The sequence below is a fragment of the Delphinapterus leucas genome, chromosome 13 (genome assembly GCF_059928025.1).
Source record: "Delphinapterus leucas isolate spDelLeu-1000000601 "Yukka" chromosome 13, BTC_Dleu_Yukka2, whole genome shotgun sequence".
In the NCBI taxonomy this organism is placed as follows: Eukaryota; Metazoa; Chordata; class Mammalia; order Artiodactyla; family Monodontidae; genus Delphinapterus; species Delphinapterus leucas.
In genome coordinates this window covers 63,614,435-63,637,580 of record NC_143141.1, presented here as the reverse complement: position 1 = coordinate 63,637,580, position 23,146 = coordinate 63,614,435, and the positions used below count along the sequence as shown (strand labels likewise).

Sequence of the window (23,146 nt, the reverse complement as noted above, 5' to 3'; positions counted from 1 at the left end):
CTGCATACATTAGTTCCTGCCTGGGTAATTTAAAAGCTGCATGACATTAATCACTGAACTACAACTTCAGGTATGGAAAACGTGAAGTTCAACTTTCACATTTTACATTGTAAGAGAACTCAGAACAGTAGTTAACTGACTTTCCCAAGGTCACACAGACTGTATGCTAGCTAAGACTCCTGACTCTCCCCAAGACCTGTCCAGTGCTATTTCCACTGCTAGATACAATTCACTTTGGATGTATTAATTATACATTATTTTCTTCCCAACATCCAAAATAATACTATTGGCTTAATATTTAATGTTTTCAAAAACAACTTTTGTAAACTGGTTAAAGTATCTTTCCAAGACACTCAATGTAAGACATTTCATGCTACTGCATAAAAACTCGAGCAAATTTTTGGCAAAAGAAATACAATGATCCAATGCATCTAAATATCAGTTATAAGAGTCCAATATTCCAATTGTGTTTTCAATTTCCACAATGCAGTTAGCTTTGAACTGAAACTTCCTAAGAAAAAAATGCACTTTCTTTATTCACACTTTCAAGTTGCATTTTGAATACTCCAAATATTCAGGAACAGAAGTAGAAAGCAATATCTAGCCATAATAAAACTATTTTGGGAATTCCCTGGGTCCAGTGGTTAGGACTCTGTGCTTCCACTGCAGGGGGACACGGGTTTGATCCCTCGTCAGGGAACTGAGATCCCACATGCAGAGCAGTGCAGCCAAAAAAATAAATATTATAAATAAAAATAAAATTTCACTTAAAAATTATTCTATTTAGAGGAAGAAGAAGCTCCTTTCTAAAATGTGTTGCAACATTATCGTATTTGTAAACTCTAACACCGGGGATTACTGACCAGAATTTTTTCCATTAAAATGCAAACAAGAGCTAAAAGACTTCTAATTTCCCTCTTATTAAAGGTGAAAAACATTTTAATCTAATATTAGAATATATGTGCACTATTTCGTAAATTTCGGGTTAAGTTTGCTTTAAAAAAAAAATCACAATTAGAATGTGTTAAATGTTTAAAGAACATCCAGTCATTAAGACAGCTTAAGCGCACCAAAAAGGGCAAAAACGTTTCCTTTGCTTTGTTTCCTTAGTTTCCATCCAGCTGAAGCCGAGTTGCCACTTGCTGTGGATAAAACGATTTTCACATTCCTTCTGCCTCCATCTAAGCTTTCTGATGAGAGAAACAAGAATCTAGGAACGTGTGTTTGATGCAGTCCTGAGTTCAGTTCTTTTTGTGGAACGAATTGGGAACACACTGCCCATGAAGAACTGAGGTGATTTTAAGATTTCGTTTTACTTGTAAGTAGGCGTGTGCGAACACCTGCCAACGCATTTTATTTTTAACCGAAGAGCTAAACACTATACTAAGCAATCATCAGGAAACTGGGGAGCAAAGCGTGCGCGCCAGGCCTGCCAAGAGTAAAAAATTTTTAATTAAACCTTCAGGGGAACTGGGCGGTGAGCCCCAGAGCTTAATTTGTCACTTAGCGGCGGCTCTCCTCAGGACCCAGGCGAAGAGAGCCCTGGGCGGAACCAATGCCACCATCCTGTGATTGTGACCAGCGCGCGGATGCTGCGGGCAGGGGGCTGAAGGGAGCGGGTAGTCAGACGCCGGCCAGCCGCCCGAGGAGTGAAAACTAACAAAGGGCTAATCGCGCACCAGAGCCCCCCGGAGCGGAAGCAACGCCTCCCCGCCGCCCCCGCCCCGCGACCCTCCCCAAGTTCGGGCCGGCAGAGGACTCGCTGCGGGGCCTGCGGCCAGGCCGGGACCGGATCCGCGGTCGGGTTGCTGGAAACAGGTAGGGCGAAGAATAAAAGCCCCAAAGAGAAGAGCCGGCGCTTCCCGACCCGATCAGCGCAGCGAAAAGGGAAAACGAGGAGGGCGGGAGGCCCCGAGGCCGAGTCCCTGCCGCTGGGCCCTGCTTCCCGGGGAGCCGCCAGGCACGGCGGTCGGGGCGCCGCGCTTTGTTACCGGCTGTGAGAAGCTCCGGCCGCCGCCACCGCCGCCGCTATCGCCCCCGCCCCGGGGCGTCGCTTCCCGGCGGTTCTCGCCTTCCTCGGCCGAGTAGTCGATCTCCCCCTCCTCAGTCTTGAGGCGCTTGGCCTGGCTCTCGTACTCCCGATCCTCCTCGTACGTCTCCCTGGGGGAGGATGAGGAAGAGGACATGGCGGCGGCCGGAGGGACCGGCCGGCTAGCGGGTGGGGGTGGCGGCGGGGCGCGGGCCTCGGACGCCGCCGGCCAGTCCCCGTCGCGGGCAGCGCCTCTTCAGCGAAGGTCTGCGCGGCCCGGCTGTCCGCGTGGGCCGCGCGCCCAGAAGCCGGGTGGGTGCGGAGAGTGCGCGGGATGAGAAGGGCGCCCCGGGAGGAGGCTCCGGATCGGCCGCTCCCCTTTATCACGGAGCCAACATTCAGCCTCTCCCTCCTCCTCCGTCTCCGCTCCCAGTCCCGGGGAGCAAATCTAAGGATGGGGACGCGACCGTGGCTTCCGGTCTTCCCTCCTCCCCTAATCCACTCCTCGCCGCCCAGGCCGAGCCTCCACCCCCGCCTTCGCGGCCGCCGTGCGGGATCGAATCCAGCCTCAGCCCGCGGGAAGCGCCCCCCCCAAGCCCGGGCCTCGCTCCCTATTGGCAGAGAGAAAAGTCGACCAGGCTTCCAATTGGCTGCAAGGGCTGTTCGTCAAAAGCCGCCCACGGCCCGGCCTCGCCCCTCTCCCTGCACCTTCCGAACTCTCAGCTGGTTTGCTAGTCCTGACCGTTCAATGCCCGCAGCGTGTGGATCTGGAGCCGTGGCTACCCGACGGCCATTAGCGCTGTTGGGCCAACTGGAGGTGAAGCGCGGAGTGAACCCCGGCGGACTAGGAGGCGTGCGGTGGGTCCAGGACTGCGGTGTTAACCGCCCTCCCGTTAATTTAAATGCTCTTATTACTTCTCTTCAAAAGAGAAAATCCCTGCAGAGACATCTCGCAGCCCTGAAACTACAGGCTGTGAGGGGAGAAAAGGGATTAGAATCGTGAAAGTAGCCTTCTCCCTATGTTGTGTGCAAAATCTGATACAAGTGGATGGACTCTCTCCCCGCCCCTAAGTAGATATTACAGAACACTCAACATTTACTGAGGTGCAAGTGTGAAGAAGCCGCTCGTTTGATCGGTTAGCACTCATGGGTCTTCTGGACCCTTCTTTCCTGACAATTACAGGAGACTTGTATCAAGTCCCAGCTCCCATTAAATGTGTTTTAAACCTTCCACATAAAGTTTCATCCTGCATGCCAACCCCTTCCTTTCTAGGCGATCTATTTATTTAACATCATTTATTTTTGAAAGATATGAAAGCCTATCAAAAGTGTTTGTCCTTTGGACCACACACAGCTCATTTCCTCTGTGGAGCCCTGAGGCCTCCGCGAGCTTCTAGTTACTGCCCTCTCTTCTTGCAACAGGGCCCTTTATACCCACCTACTAGGATGTTCTGTTTTCAAGACTAGAAGCGCTTGGAGACAGGAACTGTGTGTGCTCTTTTCATCTTTGCAAACCCAGTTGCTGTACAGTCCCGGGCGCAAGTTCCCTGCTCAACAAGGCTGAACGAGTGGGCCTTGGGAAATAAAGGTCCAGTGTCAGAAGAGGAACTAGCAGATCTCACGCAACCTAACTGCCCCCTGTGACTCTAACCCTTGGAGGATTGCCGAGGATCAAGAGTCACTTAAGTGTTCTTAATGTCCTTGTCCCTCAGATGCGTCCCTAAGTGTGGCTCTTCCTTTCCTAATGGTGTGGATTTTTCCCTCCCCCAGCCTATTCTCGCTTCTTTCCAAAGCTATTTCCTCCCCCCCAAAAAGCCATTTGTATTTATTGCTGACAGTGCTTTAACCTATGTTTGTTTTGTTACTTTTATAATTTACCCTGCCTGTCGTTTTGGAATCCATTTGCAAGCTTCTTTACAACACCGTACAGCTATAATCAAATTCGTGTGCGCCTGCAGGTGTACACTGACAAAATAGAACTAAAAAACAATTCGAATTTTATTTTTCTAAATTATGATAAAATGGAAGTAGAAGTATCAAAGAGGGAGCTGCAGAGCTGGGTGCAGATGAGGAAATGTTGCCAGAGCACTGGGAGCAGTGAGCAGAGCTGAACGGCCTTGTACAAACTTCCCAAATATTTTGTGTGATAGTGAAAATATTTATAATTCTCAAAGCCTGCATCCAACCTATGGATTATACCAGGTTAAAATGCAGCTCTCACACCAATCAATTGGTAAGGAAGCCCAGCCTTGCTGAACCTTGCTACTATACTCAGCGTTTACTTCACTAAAAGTAGGTTAGAGTCAGTACGTACTAGTATTAAACTTAATTCTTTTTTCGGACAGCTCAAATCAAATTGTTAATTTAAAAGACTAAGAAGTAAAACTCAGGAAGCTTGTTTAAAACTCATCCGTTAGTACATTGACTGTGAGTGACCTTTGAGCTTATTGCAGATGAATTGTTCAGTGACAGTAAGTTCTTAGATATGGAAAAGGCTAACTAGCTCATCACTAAAACATGAGAAGAGCTAAATAAGGAGGGCATAAATTATATTCTGCACGATTTAACTTAGGTGAGATCAAGAAATTACACACTTCCCAGTTAGCCAGAAATGCCTTTAAAACTCAGAAAGAGCTCCTAAATGCGTGCAAATAATCAGTTACTTAGCTCAACCTGGAATCTCTTTTTTGCACTACTATACATACAGCCTCAGGCCTTTGGTAAATTGTCTGAATGCTTGATTGGATTGGCTGCTGTTGATTGGGGTAGGCAATCAGCCATGAATTCCCATTGACGCAGCAGCTGGAAGGGGACTTAGGGGTTGTACTAGAGTGAGAGAGAGCTCCAGGGAAGGTCTAGGGAAACTGATAGTCAAGGTCCTTTATAATCTAGCCCCAAATTGCCCTTCAGTTTTAAACCTCATTGCTGACCTATGTAAAGTAATTTATAAGACATTGTGCTGGGCGATGAAGAGACTAGAAAACTATATGAGCTGGTTTCTGTCTTCTTTTTTTCTTTTTTCTTTTTTTTTTTTTTTGCGGAACGCGGGCCTCTCACTGCTGTGGCCTCTCCCGTTGCGGAGCACAGGCTCCGGACGCGCAGGCTCAGCGGCCATGGCTCACGAGCCTAGCCGCTCCGCGGCATGTGGGATCTTCCCGGACCGGGGCACAAACCCGTGTCCCCTGCATCGGCAGGCGGACTCTCAACCACTGCGCCACCAGGGAAGCCCTTTTTTTCTTTTTTTAAATTAATTAATTTATTTTTATTCTTGGCTGCGTTGGGTCTTGGTTGCTGCGCGCGGGCTTTCTCTAGTTTCGGCAAGCGGGGCTACTTCTTAGTTGCTCCGCGGCATGTGGGATCTTCCCTGACCATGGCTCGAACCCGTGTCCCCTGCATTGACACGCGGATTGTTAACCACTGCACCACCAGGGAAGTCCCTGGTATCTGTCTTCTCAAAGCTTGCCATCAGGTTGAGGAAACAGGGCACATACCCAAGAGAGGCTATAAGGCACATCTAACATACATGTAATAACAGCAGCCACTTACAATGTGCCAGGCACTGTGCTAACCACTGCAAGGGTCATGTCAATAAATTCTGACAAAAGCCCCCTAACAGAGGCATTATTATTACTATGGCCGTTGTACAATTAAAGAAAGTCTAGGAGAAGTTAAGAGACCTGCCCTAGAGCCACAGTTAGTAAACTAGAGAGCCAGGACTGGAACCCAAGCATCCGATTCCAGAGCCAGTACTCTTCGTAGAGAAGAATGATGATTTAAGTATTGCATTGTTTACTGCCACGGACATACAGATCAAATTTAGAATCATTTATCATGATACTTATTCATTCATAATTTCTACTAGGGCTTATACAGCTGTAACTCCTGGAAGGCATAAATAGGTTATAATTATCAGTTTTTTCGTTGGTATAATGAAGTTCAATTAGCTTCCATAGGAAATTTTAAATATAATACACTGTTTTAGTGTTCATTTTAAAATGTAATTTCTATAGACAAGGCCCAGAAATCAAAAGGAAATTCTCACCATTTTCTGATGGATGCATCGTTTGAACAGCTAGAGATGCAAATTATAAGATATTCATACCCAAACTCAATTTCCAATATTGCTATTTCACTTAATATACAAAACTTTTGTTTCCTGCCTCACCTTCTGCAAAAATCAAATAAAACCTTTACCTTACTTGTGAGCAATATTTCCAAAGGATTGGAACCCTAGAGATGTATTTTAATTAAGACATGTTTAACATGAAATCCAGCTTAGAACAAAGTCCATTCAGAAACGAATCAATTAGTTCCTACGAAAGTTTGTCAAATCCAGAGTATACTATTTGCGATGATACCACTTTCCTTGTTAGAGATCACCAAGAACGAGCACTATGGTGCTTTTACCCAAACTAGCCCCTTTAATTCAGTCCACATTTGGTTAGTTATGGTGATAAGACACCAGCGTTCCAGGAGGATGCACCCTGCAGGAAGTGCCTCAAGCACTATTAGCTCACTGTGTAGTCAAGTGTAACCACAATGGTATTCTCTTTCAGATGCTGTTATCAGGCACATCTGCTTTGGGGCTGGAGCTGCCACTGTGTTTGGCCTCTTCAAAAACATAATAATTTGTGACAGATCTGCAAAAATAAATATATTGACCCTAGAAGGATATCTGGTATATGACCAATGACAGGTAAAATTCATATTCTTGTTATCAGTTATAACCACTTACCTTTAGTCTTAGAAATAATATTTATTTTCACCTTTCTCTTTGTCTCATATAAATTGATAGTGTTTAGACATCTTTAAAAATAATTGTAATAAATAAAAAGAGTAAAATCATAGCATCCACTGTTTAGAGTAAATAGAATTTATCGAAGTAAATTCATCTTGCATATGAAAATATAGGTAAAATTAACAGGTAGCTGCTCAAACGTTTAACAGAAACGTATTAAGTGCTACAGACCACTCCCAATTATAAGTGATCAGTAGTATGTAATAACTTTTTGTTAATTATGAGCTCTCAGTTCTCCTTTTCTTTTTAAATTTGAGTAAAAAAATATCTTGGATATGGCCCACCCCACCCCTTCAAGGACGTTTCCATGGTAAGCAAGTCACTAATAACCTCATCCTTGCCTGATCGTTGATGTTGAGACCAGTATAAAAATGACAAGGAGTGCTAACAATAGCACATAAACTAGGGGTTTTATTTTTTATTTTTAAAATTAAAAAAAATTTTTTGGCCATGCCATGTGGCATGTGGGACCTTATTTCCTGGACTAGGGATCGAACCCTTGCCCCCTGCAGTGGAACCTCAGAGTCTTAACCACTGGACCACCAGGGAACTCCCTAAACTAGGTTGTTTAGACCTCAGTTGTTTTTTTTTTCCCACAATTATTATTTTTAACATCTTTATTGGAGTATAATTGCTTTACATTGTTGTATTAGTTTCTGCTGTATAACGAAGTGAATCAGCTGTACATATACATATATCCCCATATCCCCTCCCTCTTGCGTCTCCCTCCCACCCTCCCTATTCCACCCCTCTAGGTGGTCACAAAGTACAAAGCTGATCTCCCTGTGCCATGCGGCTGCTTCCCACTAGCTATTTTACATTTGGTAGTGTATATGTATCAATGCCACTCTCTCACTTCTTCCCAGCTTACCCTTCCCCCTTCCCATGTCCTCAGGTCCATTCTCTACGTTTGTGTCTTTATTCCTGTCCTGCCCCTAGGTTCTACAGAACTGTTTTTTTATTTAGATTCCGTATATATGTGTTAGCATACGATATATGTTTTCCTCTTTCTGACTTACTTCACTCTGTATGTCAGACTCTAGGTCCATCCACCTCACTACAAATAACTCAATTTCATTTCTTTTTATGACTGAGTAATATCCCATTGTATATATGTACCACATCTTCTTTATCCATTCATCTGTCGATGGACACTTAGGTTGCTTCCATGTCCTGGTTACAGTAAATAGTGCTACAGTGAACATTGTGGTACATGACTGTTTTTGAATTATGGTTGTCTCAGGGGATATGCCCAGTAGTGGGATTACTGGGTCGTATGTTAGTTCTATTTTTAGTTTTTTAAGGAACCTCCATACTGTTCTCCATAGTGGCTGTACCAATTCACATTCCCACCAGCAGTGCAAGAGGGTTCCCTTTTCTGCACACCCTCTCCAGCATTTAATGTCTGTAGATTTTTTGATGATGGCCATTCTGACTGGTGTGAGATGATACCTCATTGTAGTTTTGATTTGCATTTCTCTAATGATTAGTGATGTTGAGCATCTTTTCATGTGTTTGTTAGCTATCTGTATATCTTCTTTGGAGAAATGTCTGTTTAGGTCTTCTGCCCATTTTTGGATTGGGTTGTTTGTTTTTTTGACATTGAACTGCATGAGCTGCTTGTATATTTGTGAGATTAATCCTTTGTCAGTTGCTTCGTTTGCGAATATTTTCTCCCATTCTGCAGGTTGTCTTTTTGTCTTGTTTATGGTTTCCTTTGCTGTGCAAAAGCTTTTAAGTTTCATTAGGTCCCATTTGTTTTTTGTTTTTTTTATTTCCATTACTCTAGGAGGTGGGTCAAAAAGGATCTTGCTGTGATTTATGTCATAGAGTGTTCTGCCTATGTTTTCCTCTAAGAATTTGATAGTGTCTGGCCTTACATTTTGGTCTTTAATCCATTTTGAGTTTATTTTTGTGTACAGTGTTAGGGAGTGTTCTAATTTCATTCTTTTACATGTAGCTGTTCACCACTTATTGAAGAGGTCGTTTTTTCTCCATTGTATACTCTTGCCTCCTTTATCAAAGATAAGGTGACCTTATGTGCGTGGGTTTATCTCTGGGCTTTCTATCCTGTTCCATTGATCTATATTTCTGTTTTTGTTCCAGTACCATACTGTCTTGATTACTGTAGCTTTGTAGTGTAGTCTGAAGTCCAGGAGCTTGATTCCTCCAGCTCCGTTTTTCTTTCTCAAGATTGCTTTGGCTATTTGGGGTCTTTTGTGTTTCCATACAAATTGCGAAATATTTTGTTCTAGTTCTGGGAAAAATGCCATTGGTAGTTTGATAGGGATTGCATGGAATCTGTAGATTGCTTTGGGTAGTATAGTCATTTTCACAATATTGATTCTTCCAATCCAAGAACATGGTATATCTCTCCATCTGTTTGTTTCATCTTTAATTTCTTTCATCAGTGTCTTATAGTTTTTTGCATACAGGTCTTTTGTCTCCTTAGGTAGGTTTATTCCTAGGTATTTTATTCTTTTTGTTGCAATGGTAAATGGGAGTGTTTCCTTAATTTCTCTTTCAGATGATTCACCATTAGTGTATAGGAATGCAAGAGATTTCTGTGCATTTATTTTGTATCCTGCTACTTTACCAAATTCATTGTTAGCTCTAACAGTTTTCTGGTAGCATCTGTAGGATTCTCTATGTATAGTATCATGTCATCTGCAAACAGTGACAGTTTTACTTCTACTTTTCTGATTTGGATTCCTTTTATTTCTTTTTCTTCTCTGATTGCTGTGGCTAAAACTTCCAAAACTGTGTTGAATAATAGTGGTGAGAGTGGACATCCTTATCTTGGTCCTGATCTTAGTGGAAATGGTTTCAGTTTTTCACGATTGAGAACAATGTTGGCTGTGGGTTTGTCATATATGGCCTTTATTATGTTGAGGTAAGTTCCCTCTATGCCTACTTTCTGCAGGGTTTTTATCATAAATGGGTGTTGAATTTTGTCAAAAGCTTTTTCTGCACCTATTGAGATGATATATGGTTTTTATCCTTCAATTTATTAATATGGTTATCACATTGATTGATATGCATATATTGGAGAATCCTTGCATTCCTGGGATAAACCCCACTTGATCATGGTGTATGATCCTTTTAATGTGCTGCTGGATTCTGTTTGCTAGTATTTTGTTGAGGATTTTCACATCTGTGTTCATCAGTGATATTGGCCTGTAGTTTTCTTTTTTTGTGACATCTTTGTCTAGTTTTGGTATCAGGGTGATGGTGACATCGTAGAATGAGTTTGGGAGTGTTCCTCCCTCTGCTGTATTTTGGAAGAGTTTGAGAAGGATAGGTGTTAGCTCTTCTCTAAATGTTTGATAGAATTTGCCTGTGAATCCATCTGGTCCTGAGCTTTTGTTTGTTGGAAGATTTTTAATCACAGTTTCAATTTCAGTGCTTGTGATTGGTCTGTTTATATTTTCTGTTTCTTCCTGGTTCAGTCTTGGAAGGTTGTGCTTTTCTAAGAAATTGTCCATATCTTCCAGGTTGTCCATTTTATTGGCATAGAGTTGCTTGTAGTAATCTCTCATGATCCTTTGTATTTCTGCAGTGTCATTTGTTGCTTCTTCTTTTTCATTTCTAAATCTGTTGATTTGAGTCTTCTCCCTTTTTTTCTTGATGAGTCTGGCTAATGGTTTATCAATTTTGTTTATCTTCTCAAAGAACTAGCTTTTAGTTTTGTTGATCTTTACTATTGTTTTCATTGTTCCTATTTCATTTATTTATGCTCTAATCTTTATGATTTCTTTTCTTCTACTAAGTTTGGGTTTTGTTTGTTCTTCTTTCTGTAGTTCCTTTAGGTGTTAATGTTAGATTTTTTTATTTGAGATTTTTCTTGTTTCTTGAGGTAGGATTGTATTGCTATAAACTTCCCTCTTAAAACTGCTTTTGCTGCATCCATATGTTTTGGGCCATTGTATTTTCATTGTCATTTGTTTATAGGTATTTTTTGATTCCTCTTTGATTTATTCAGTGATCTCTTGGTTATTTGGTAGCGTATTGTTTAGCCTCCATGTGTTTGTATTTTTTACAGTTTGTTTCCTGTAACTGATATCTAGTCTCATAGCGTTGTGGTCAGAAAAGATACTTGATACAATTTCAATTTTCTTAAATTTACCAAGGCTTGATTTGTGACCCTAGATATGATTTATCCTGGAGAATGTTCCATGAGCACTTGAGAAGGAAGTATATTCTGTTGTTTTTGGATGGAATTAGACCTCAGTTTTTTGACCTTTGTTGTCTTTAGCTTTCTTGGCCTGGCAATGTCTTTCATTCTAGACATGTTAGGGGATATTTTAATCAAAGAGAACAGATTTTAAACAGAATTGTATAACTTTCTCTTGTTGCTATATACTTTTCCAAACCATTGCAGCACTTTCCCCACCCCCACCCCTAAGACCAGAAAATTAATAGGCCACGTTTATTTTATGACAGAAGAAAAGGGTCTTGCCCATGCATCTTATATTTATTTATTTTTTTGGTAACCACAAGTTAGCTATTGGGTTTGGCCTAGACCTGTGCTCTCCATCACGGTGACCACTAGTCACACATGGCTATTTAAATTAATTTAAATTAAATTAAATGTAAAATTTAGATTCTGAGTCACACTAGCCACACTTGTGATCTATGGCCACATATACAATTGGCTGCTGCTTTGGACAGTGCTGGACTGAACTGTAACATAGGGGATGACTGTATCTCATTCATCTTGGTGTCTTCAAAACCTAAAACACTGCCTGGTACATAGGAGGCCCTAACTAGACACTTCTCGATCTAGGTCAAGCTTCTCTTTTGCATAGCTCAGGAAAAAGAAGCGCATAAAATAAAGCATGTGAACATGGCAAATTATGACTATGTAGGTGTCTCAAAGACTGAACTGTAATTTGATTTGCTCCTTACCCATATTTGAAATGAGATCATTTGTAAGATATAATTCTGTTTTTCACACAACTAAACAAATATAGCTCATTTTGTGCACTGAATGTACCAAAATGTGTATTATTTAAATTTGTAAATCAACAATTGTATTAAATGTGAGAGAGAGGCACATTTAATGAAAGATTTCCTACTGTGAATATTTTTCAAAAGTGAAAATTCCTTTCCCAAAGTGAGTAGTCACTCTCTGATTTATCTTTAAGAACACCTTTATATGAAAATCAGAATTTGCACTGCATTGAGAATTAGGCAAACAAAAATAGTTGTCTTTAAAGGTGCTATCATAAGCATCCAATGTTGAAAACTTTGTAGGATAAAGTTACTATTATTACTAATTATAAATAACCAGCACTGTGTAGCCCTTTACAATGTACAAAGCAGTTTCACATACTTTGCCTCATTTGATTCTCACAGAAACCTTATGAGGTAGGGTAGGTCCTTTCTGCCTTCATTTGTTAGATGAAGTTTGGAAAGACTAATCTTTTGTCTCTAAATTCTCATCATCTTTTCTTTCTTTCTTTTTTTTTAATATTTATTTATTTATTTGGTTGTGTACGGCCTTAGTTGCGGCAGTCGGGCTCCTTAGTTGTGGCTCCTGGGCTCCTTAGTTGTGGCATGCAAACTCTTAGTTGCAGCATGCATGCGGGATCTCTAGTTCCCTGACCGGGGATCGAACCTGGGCCCCTGCATTGGGAGCGCAGAGTCTTATTCACTGTGCCACCAGGGAAGTCCCCCCATCATCTTTTCATTATACCAATGAGGACATATGAACTATCCATGGTGATTAGATTGGAAACGGAACTTTTGATTTTTTTGCTCTATTTGGATGGAACTACTTTGCTGGAAATACAATTTTTAAAGCAACATGTAATTTGTGTGAACTAAAACTATTGTTTTACACATCTGAAAAAATATATATATTTAATATGTATCTCAACACTTGTTCAGAGAAGGCCTTCAATAAATATTTGCTAAATAAATCAATGAAAAATGAGTGGTCCTGAAAACATATTGAGCAGACTATATCAGTCAAAGTTTGGTTGCAGAGAACAGAATATACTCCAGTTAGTTTTAGCTGGAAGTATTAATACACTTGAAGAGAATAATTGAGAATATTAATGGAACAATTCTCAAAACCACACCTCAGAACTAAGATACCAAAAGAGCTGTGCTCTTCCTCATTGAGAACCTGACATCTTCAGAACTACGGCACCACAGCCACTGTCTGGAAGCTACCAGAATCAAGAAGCTGCCACTTCCACAGCCAGCTCCAGAATCACACCTTACCAACTGTAATCTGAACCAGCAAAATGGATGCACCACCCATGCTTCTTGATGTTCACAAAGCTAATGACTGAACAATGAGAACTCTGTTATCTCTGATACAGAAGAAAAAATTTTCTCCACAGCTATGCCTATCAGAGAAACAGACTTCCAGATCTTACACGAAAGTGTTTGTTTGTTGAAACCTACATACTTCCATAAAACTAGCTGCAACAGAGTCTGGAGAATGTGATTTTTGGCTTACCAGTCCTCTGCCCTACAGGAAGCATACTTGAAGCTTGAAGGAGGATGAAGTGGCTGTTAGGTGCAAGCCTGTTTATGTTCCATACTCACCTAACAAAATGAATGTTTGGTTTAAGTAGACCACGCATTTTGTGCTGCACATTTATAGAATACTGAAATTATACATATATGTAATATATGTATATATAATTTATATATATATAAAGCTCCATGATGACAGAAAAGTTATATGATCAAATCTCAGATCCCAGGCAGGCCATTTTAGCACAACTTCTTGCAAGGGAAAAAACATTTTAATGATTGGCTATTTTGCCTCCCATCTATCTAGTATTATTACCCACTATTTTCTAGATCGGTACTCTCAAACTTTAATGTGCACATAAATCACCTGGGAATCTTATGATAATGCAGATTCTGATTCAGTAAATTGGAATAGAGCCTGTGATTCTGCATTTCTAACAAGCTCCCAGGTGATGCTGATGCTGCTGATGTGAAGACCACATTTTGAATAGCATTTTATAAGCCCTCTCCAACCAGGTTGTCCAATGAATGGAGTATGCTGAGATAATGATTCCCTTCAACACTTGGGGCAGTTAGGTTAGGCCAGGTGCAGGCAGAGCCTCCAGACCAGATGGCTCCATCTTACATCAGTGTGCAATATTAATATTTTCTACCTGTGCTGTGATGTGGGAAGCATTTGAATAAATGTTTGAATAAATATGTCCATTATTGAGTCTTGGTCAAGTATTGGCCAGTATATATGCTCTTTTTGGAATCTTTTATTAGTCACAGATTTTTTTTTAATATTAAGTATTCTTTCAACAAATTAAGAGAACTAAAAATAGGAATAATCAACTTACATATCACCAAATTAACTGTTGTGATAAAAATTCTTTTATTGAAATATAGTTGATTTACATCTTGTAATAAAGATGTACAGTGAGAAAAGAAAGTACTAATACAGTATGTTATCTCATTCTGAAAGCAAATCTTAAGATGGCTTCAGCTGTTCTGCCAATGACACCAGAATGACCATAGGAAGGGAGAAGAAAGTCAATCTGCTTGATTGTTTCCATAGTGCAATGCTTTTGAAAAGCAAAGTGAAAAGAAGTGAAAATTTACAAAAATGGTATTTGGAAATGTTTCTGCATAAATACCAATGTGTTCCTCTACAATTCAGACATCTTAATAGATAGATAAATAGATAGATGTGTGTTTGTGTATAAATATATGTTTGGGAGGGTTGTGGGGTTTTTTTGGTTTTGGTTTTTTGGTTTTATTTTGTTTTTTATTTGGTTTTGTCCTAGAAACAGTAAGACAAACTCAAGTCATTTTAAACTAGGTAAGGCAACAGTTCTACCTAATCAAATTGAGTTCTTTTCACAAGTGGTGACATTTCGACCACTCCTTAAACCCCTTTTATACCCCCCATTTCTCAATACTATCAACCAGCTGGAGGTGGAATACTAAGGGGGTAATTGTCAGGTGAGCAAAGAAGAGAATTTTGTAACCACAGCCTTACATGGAGAGCAGTCTTGTATGTACTATGGTGTGGGGCTCTGAATGGTCATGGCACCTTGGGTATTGTATGTCAAGGGAAGGAGGGCAAGGAAAGCTAAGATCACCAGAGATAAATTTCACCTACTTCACAACTTTAAAAGATTAACTCTGCCAGGTGTTGTAGTGGAGAAGGAAGATTGGATTGCCAGTGACCTCTAGACTATCATGCCCCAGTCTTAGAGGTTCAAATATAAGAAAGAGAAGAATGGGTTAAAGAAGACAATCTAGAAATGAACTGTATTGAATCATCAAGTCTCTGTTGATAGCTGTTTACTTTATCTCCCGGTATTTTTGAGAGATATAGTTGTGACATGCCAGACTTCACAGTTCACTACTGGGACAGATTCAATGATTCATAATCCAGTTGACACCGTTGCCACATTATGAAAGGATTCTTATTTATAGACCCCCATATCTACAAATTAAGCTCTCTTCTGCATTTTCAGCTAGGCATACAGCCACCCAGCTAAAAACTTCATTCCCCAGCCTCCCTTGCAGTTGGCATGGCCATATAAAAAAGTTCTTGCCAATGGAATATAAGTAGAAATGACAGAAATGGTGCAACTTCTGCACCATTTGCTTAAAAAGAAATTGTTTGATTTCCATGACCTTTCTTTCCCTTCCTGATCCTGGAGTACAGATGTGGCGCTGAGTTAGCTTCCACCATGTGCAACACTAAAAGGGAGAGCAGAATAGCAAGATTGAAGGCACCAGATCCTGGGATGATGTTTATGGAGCAGCGCCATCCCCATGTACTTCCAGACTGTTACATGAGAGAGATGAACTTCTATTTTGCCTGTGTGCCTTATTTGGGGACCTGTTGTTTATGGCAGTTTCTAGCCTATACCTAGCATATCCATGTTAGTCCCTCCAGAGAGGGAAACTAGATTGCTGGAAATCCCAGTTTGAAAAAAACTTGATACATTCTTTTATACTTTTCAGCTTTTGTGCCATGTATATGTGTTCCCTAGTTATTAAAAATTCATCAGTCGGGCTTCCCTGGTGGTGCAGTGGTTGAGAGTCCGCCTGCCGATGCAGGAGACACGGGTTCGTGCCCCGGTAAGGGAGGATCCCATATACCGTGGAGTGGCTAGGCCCGTGAGCCATGGCTGCTGAGCCTGCGCGTCCGGAGCCTGTTCTCCGCAACGGGAGAGGCCACAACAGTGAGAGGCCCGCGTACCGCAAAAAAAAAAAAAAATTCATCAATCAGTTCATTAATTTTTAATGCCTTGTGTCCCTGTTAAATTAAACAAAAACCAATATTATCTTGCTAGAGAGTGCTTTTTCATGCTGGCTGAGAGAAAGAGCCATGTGTTTGTTCCCAGACCTTTAATATCTTGGCTTCTACCACCACCCTTAGGAGATATTTCTAGCAGAGTATGATAGCAAGAGCAACAATTCTTAAATCATTAAGTATAATGATAACTATAAGAACCAATCACAACATGAATGCTAATGGTTTTATGGGAACACAAAGCACGAGGATCTTAGTTCCCCAACCAGGGATCGAACCCACGCCCCCTGCAGTGGAAGCACGGAGTCTTAACCACTTGACCGCCAGGGAATTCCCTGTATTTATGTTTTAAAGGAGGCTAAGGCATATGGTTACCTTCCCCTCCACACACACACACAGACTTAAGTGAGATTTCAAAAAATAGTGGGGAACATAAAAATGGATAAAGAGATATCCTCTGCTCCTGAAATCACATTGCCTATTCAAAAAGCTAAAACTGTCAGACATAATCCTCCCCCAGCACCATTACTTCCCACTTACAAAGTTATAGCATTAGAAACAGTAATTAAAGGCAAACTTTATTTCTCTTTAATAAGCAATTAATAATGAATGTGTTTTGCCCAAGTTAATGTTTATTAGGTCCCTATACCAAGTTTGAGCAATAAAAGGATAATACCATTTATCAAAGTAATTTTGCTCATGAGAATTTAAGTTTAATCCAAACTAATTTAGAAGCTGTATGTATGAAGATGTTCATAACATTATCTACATCTGAGAGAGGGGAAATTATTAGATAAATTATGATTGTCAAATAGATAAAGTAAGGGATAATTACAAGAATCTTGTTATAAAAAAGGATGTATTAACAAAGTTTTAAAAAGCGTAAAAAAAAAGCGTAATACAAAAAAAAAAGCATAATACAAATGTGTGTGTATGAGGGTTTCTTAATCTTGGCACTGTTGACATTTTGGATTGGATAATTCTTTTTTTGAGAGGGGGCTATACATTGTAGTATGTTTAGCAGCATTCTTGGCTTCTACCCACAAGATGCCAGTAGTGCACTCCTGCCCCTAGTAGGGACAATCAAAAATGTCTCCAGACGTTTCCAACTGTCTGGGGGCGGGGGGGCGGGGGGAATCACCCCTGTTTGAGAATCCTCATTAGATGAACTACATGTATAGTGTATATTCTGTGATCACAGTTATATAAAATATATGCACGTATAGACAAAGCTGGAAGGAAATTTGGAAAAAAATTTAAAGGCTTTTTTTTTTTCTCTTTTTTTGGCCACGCTGTGTGACATGTGGGACCTTAGTTCCCCAACCAGGGATCGAACGCGTGCCTCCTGCAGTGGAAGCATGGAGCCCTAACCACAAGGGTTAAAATAAAATTAAGTACTGTTATGATTCACAAACTCTTCTAAGGAGTTTTAATCTTTAAAGATTATTATACATTTCATTATTAGAGATAATTTTAATCTCCCCACTATAAGCATATCATCAAAAGAAACTTTATTTAGATGGTTAAAAAATCATTTTTTAAAAACCCATAAAGCCAAATTGATATGTGATTCAGATAAGGAAGAAGGACAGGATGACTCATTAGTACTGGATGTGATTCTTATTCTGCAGAATGCTTCTTGGACTTAGCCCACATTCAGAATTGCCACTGATTTCAAAGGAAAGGAACTTCATACAAGAAAAAAATGAATTCAGAATTATTTCATGACCAATCCCCATCACTGGATTTGAGTAAGAACTTATTGTATGTTTGGCTTCAATGGGAAAGTTACTGAAAACATTTTGACAATGCCCAATTTTGTTAAAAATGTATTAGGGATTACAGCATCTAACATTTGCAGAATACTTTACAGCATTCATTCTCTCATTTAATGGAAGTGAGCACAAGAAATAGAACTTCAGTTATGAACATGTGCTGAGTAACACAGCTAGTACAGAATATAGGACAAAGAAGAGTGTAGGCTACTCTACCACTGTAGGATTAGGAAAGAATAAAACCATTGTCAACATTCATATAGCCATTCTGTCCCCTGATCCATTAGTACAGATGATTAAAAGCTATTTTTTAAAGTTTTGATGACATTATTCTGAAAAGCAATCTGTCTGAGAAGCAGGTGATCCAGTGGACCTACGCTTCGTCAGAGAGGGCAATGGTTGACATACACCGTCTCCTGTTCTGGGGCCTATATGTGAATCTGTAAACAAACACAGGGGTGTTGACTCAGAGAGTTATGCCTGGAGGCTTGGGGGATTTGAAAGCTGAGGAAGAAAGGAAAAGAGAGTTGACTGTGAACAAGGATCTAGAAAGAGTAGAGTGGAAGGCATGGCCTCTCACCCCTCCACCTCTACTCCACCCTGAGCCACTAGGTCCCTCAAAGAAGAGTCTGAATCCGAAACTGAAGAAACTTTCTCATGATATTTTGTCAGACTTGGCATGTACAGTATTATTTTGAGACCCAAGTAGTAAAGAACAGAGCGGGCTGGGGGTATCGTCTTCATTTCTGAATGGGTGGAGCAAAGCAAGTACAGCAAGTGCTATGTAGGATTCTGCAGCAGAAAAGCAGAATTTACCTGGCGGGTCCCAGCAACAGGGTTGGTGCCTCCTTCAAACAGATTTTGAACAAAGGACTTCTACCAGGACATTGGACCACCACAGGAACATGAGCAGGTTTGTTCCTAAGCACATGCAAGAAACCCACTCACAGCTCCCGAACTAACTGGTGAAGATTTTGTGAGCAGAAGTTACTGAAGTCTTTTAGGTGGGCATGTATTGTTGATGTGACTTTTTCGGTTCCCACGGGCTAACTAGGTGTGAGAACATTCAGACTACATCTGATTTACAAAAAATACCTTGCCATTTCCCAGTTTTATATTTCCTAGGCAGTCCTCACTTTATAAAATAAATATTTCAGAAAAGTTGACTATTTTCTGATAGGTAAAACTATTTTCTCATAGGTGGCCATTTTTAGGTATCATTTACATACACGGAACCATTATATTCTTTTCTAGTCAGGAAAAAATTGGATTAAAAACTTGATAAAGAAGAGCATTGAGGGACTCCCTGGTGGCACAATGGATAAGACTCCACGCTCCCAATGCAGGGGGCCCAGGTTTGATCCCTGGTCAGGGAACTAGATCCCACATGCATGCTGCAACTAAGAATTCACGTGCCACAACTAAGGAGTCCTGGAGCCGCAGCTAAGGAGCCCGCCTGCCACAACTAAGACCAAATAAATAAATATTTTTTAAAAAAAAACAAAGAAGAGCTTTTTTTTTTTTTATATCCTCAAGGTTTTCATTAATTAATTAATTAATTTTTGGCTGTGTTGGGTCTTCGTTGCTGCGTGCAGACTTTCTCTAGTTGAGAAGGTGAGCGGGGGCTACTCTTCATTGCAGTGTGCGGGCTTCTCATCACAGTGGCTTCTCTTTGTTGCGGAGTACGGGCTCTAGGAGCATGGGCTTCAGTAGTTTTGGCTCGCAGGCTCTAGAGCGCAGGCTCAGTTGTGGCTCACGGGCTTAGTTGCTCCGCGGCATGTGGGATCTTCCCGGACCAGGGCTCAAACCCGTGTCCCCTGCATTGGCAGGAGGATTCTTTTTTATAAATTTATTTATTTTATTTTACTTTTTTTTTTTATTTTTTTGGCTGTGTTGGGTCTTCGTTGTTTGTGTGGGCTTTCTCTAGCTGCGGTGAGTGGGGGCTACTCTTCGTTGCAGTTTGCGGGCTTCTCATTGCGGTGGCTTCTCTTGTTGCAGAGCACGGGCTCTAGGTGCACAGGCTTCAGTAGTTGTGGCTTACGGGCTCTAGAGGGCAGGCTCAGTAGTTGTGATGCATGGGATTAGTTGCTCCGCGGCATGTGGGATCTTCCCGGACCAGGGCTTGAATCCGTGTCCCCTGCATTGGCAGGCGGATTCCTAACCACTGTGCCACCAGGGAAGCCCTGGTAGGAGGATTCTTAACCACTGCGCCACCAGGGAAGTCCCCAAAGAAGAGCATTAAGATGAAGGCTAGGTTGGAGAAGTCTGGGCATTGTCAAGCCAACAGGGACACATCCCCTACTCTGAAATTATTCCTCCACTGTTAGCCACTGCCATGGTCTCCATGTTCACAGCTACCAATTTTTTAAGCTCATACTTATGAAGCCTAAAGAATGAGGCTATCGCATCATTTCTGCAGGTACTATGATTGTCACACTAAATTAAAATTTACTTAATATTACTTAGAACAAGTTAATTCCCTATTTATTCTAAAAGCTTGGAACGTTTTATATCAAATGATGTAATCTCTGTTAGGGACCACACTGGCTAGCACACAGGATAAGATTCTACTCCATCAGTGACAAATGAACCTCTAAGGGACATATCTTGTTTTTAACAGTCTGGTTCCTCCCCCTTATAATAGAGCTCTTCTTTCCTGTAAGGAACCTAATCCTGTTATCTTAGTTGGGGCTGAACTTTCCCTCAAGGCCACATGATCATCATCACAAGAGCACACTAGTGGCCAGACCAGGCCAACCAGAGTTCCCCATTTCCTTAGTGTCATTGCTTGTTTCATAGATGTGTAGGTGACCTAGCAGAACATACCAGAATCACCTTCAGGAGTTTATTGTCAGAGCTACTGGGAAAGGCTGCTCTTTTTGCTGGATTTGCTAAGCTGGGAGCATAAGCATCTGGGACTTGAGAAACCCAGAATGAAACTGCAAGAGAGAAGGAGAGCTAGGAGATAGGGAAACAGCCCTGATGATATCATTTGAGCCCCTGGATCCAGTTATACCTAACTCCTTTTAACTCCATGTTAACTCATTTTTTTCTCCTACCATCTGCTTTGGAGCAGTAGGCTCAATTCCTCCAGTCCCAGACTAATTTACTCAGCTCACCAGGAGTAGAAACTCCCACTATTTCCCAGTCCTGGATTCCTAGGGTTTCCTTCAGGCATTGGTGCCAATGAAACAACTGGTGAGACAATAAGAATATGCAAGCACATGATTTGTTGTCTTCGTTAACTTTGACCAAAGTCAGGGAGAAAAATAACAGGTTGGAAGTACCTAGAAGCTCTCTCAAGCCCACAGGGTCTAGATAATCCTTTTTACAAACAAATTATTTTCCTCTAGATAATCCTTTTTACAAACAAATTATTTTCATGATATTACTCTTTTATCTGTGGTCAAATCACTTCCAAAAACTCCTCTCTAAAAGTCCCCCAAGGGGGCTTCCCTGGTGGCGCAGTGGTTGAGAGTCTGCCTGCCGATGCAGGGGACACGGGTTCATGCCCTGGTCCGGGAAGGTACCACATGCCGCGGAGCGGCTGGGCCCGTGAGCCATGGCCGCTGAGCCTGCGCGTCCAGAGCTTGTGCTCCGCAACGGGAGAGGCCACAACATTGATAGGGCCGCGTACCGAAAAAAAAAATAATAATAATAATAAATAATAATAATAAAAAAATAAATAAATAGTCCCCCAAGGTTCAGTTAGCTGGACTACCTATGACTTGCCCCTACTAGTTATTTACTTCATTTGCATGTGGTCTTTGTCATTATTATAAAGAGAATGTCCTATTGCCAGAACAACTGTGGGGAAAGAGCACGCATATCACAATTGAGTGAACCACACCAGATTCAATTTCCACTGTGTTCTTCACTGCCCTTGCTTTTGTGTTCACAAAAATATAGGCCTTCTGCATTTCCTACCCATTTCTCTTCTCGTTTTGTCTCCTTCCAAAACTTCTAGCTGACATGTTCACTTTGTCCTGAATTTATTAATTTAACTTATTTTACTTATACTAATTAACATAGATAGCTTGTGTTCCTCCTACATAATAGATTATTTCTCTGAATTTCTCTTTTAGACCAAAGTTGTTCATTCAATCCTCTGAACCTCCCAACTTGCATGAGCCAATTAGTTCTCCTTTTGCTTGAGCCTGTTTGCACAGGGTTTCTTTCACTAAAAGATGACTCAAAACCTTTCTCTGGGGAGTTCCCTGGTGGTGCAGCGGATAGGACTCTGCACTCCCAATGCAGGGGGCGCAGGTTTGATCCCTGGTCAGGGAACTGGATCCCACATGCATGCCGCAGCTAAGAGTTCACATGCCACAACTAGGGAGCCTGTGTGCCACAACTAAGGAGCCCACCTGCCGCAACTAAGGAGCCCACGTGCTGCAAGTAAGACCCGGAGCAACCAAATAAATAAATAAATAAAACCTTTCTCTGGGGTTTTTATTCCTACAGCCAATTATTGGGAACGCTCACTACCATAATTCCTGGGATTTAAAATCAAGTTAACTAGATAAAGGAAGAAAGACTTGGCAGAGTGATCACATGTCTGTTCTTCCTCTCAAGCACCAATAAAATAAAAGTAAAGGAATATACAATAAAAAGGCACTACCCCCAACAACACTGGAAAGGAAACAGAAACAAAGAATATTCAACAAACTATGGAAGATGGAAAGTAAATGAAGTTATAACTAACTTAATAGAACAGAGGAAGGTGAAATCTAAGCATCTCAGAGGGGAATTCCAGTGAATGAGCCAGAAACTGAAAGTCTCAGTGTTTGGAGGCAGCAAGTACCACAAAAGGTAGAAATGAAGATGTGACTCTAAAATTAGTGGGATTGGTGACTATATGTGTGGAAAATGGTTGGACCTCTAGTCCTAGGTCCCCATCTAACGCTAAGCAGCCAGATAAATATTCCCCCCTCTACTCACCACTGCACAGGAGAATGGAAGTTCAAACTCTGGAGAAATCAACCCAAAAGGCTTGGAGCCTAAGCCACATGCAGGGCAAGGATAAGTCATAGAGTTGAAAACTGGTATATTATGTAAGAAGATATATACTGAACTATGGAAGCTCCAGGCATGCCCCTTTCCTGCTCCCAGAATGTCAGTAACCAAGCATATACCTAGCCCCAACCCTTGCCCAATCAGAGATTCTGCTGTAGGGGAAGTAGACAGTCCCAAAGAAGAGACCTCCAGACACTGACAGTAGAGGATCCCCCAATAATAAGGCTAGTTCACTACCCAGTCATTCTACAGCAAAGTCTTTC

General features: G+C 41.2%; 1 protein-coding gene and 1 pseudogene across 2 annotated transcripts in view; one reads left to right on the top strand and one right to left on the bottom strand.

Annotated features, from left to right (window-relative positions):
• HNRNPLL (heterogeneous nuclear ribonucleoprotein L like) overlaps positions 1–2,547 on the bottom strand; it is a 37,938-nt gene extending 35,391 nt beyond the window's left edge. The window contains exon 1 of one of the 2 annotated variants that reach the window (XM_089923264.1): positions 1,992–2,547. In XM_089923264.1, coding sequence (XP_089779390.1) covers positions 1,992–2,186 — 195 coding nt within the window. In that variant the 5' untranslated portion in view covers positions 2,187–2,547. The remainder of the gene's footprint in view (positions 1–1,991) is intronic. The other variant, XM_022574042.3, reaches the window with a different exon arrangement.
• LOC149747774 (uncharacterized) lies at positions 487–21,474 on the top strand (annotated as a pseudogene).
• Positions 21,475–23,146: the final 1,672 nt, after the last annotated feature.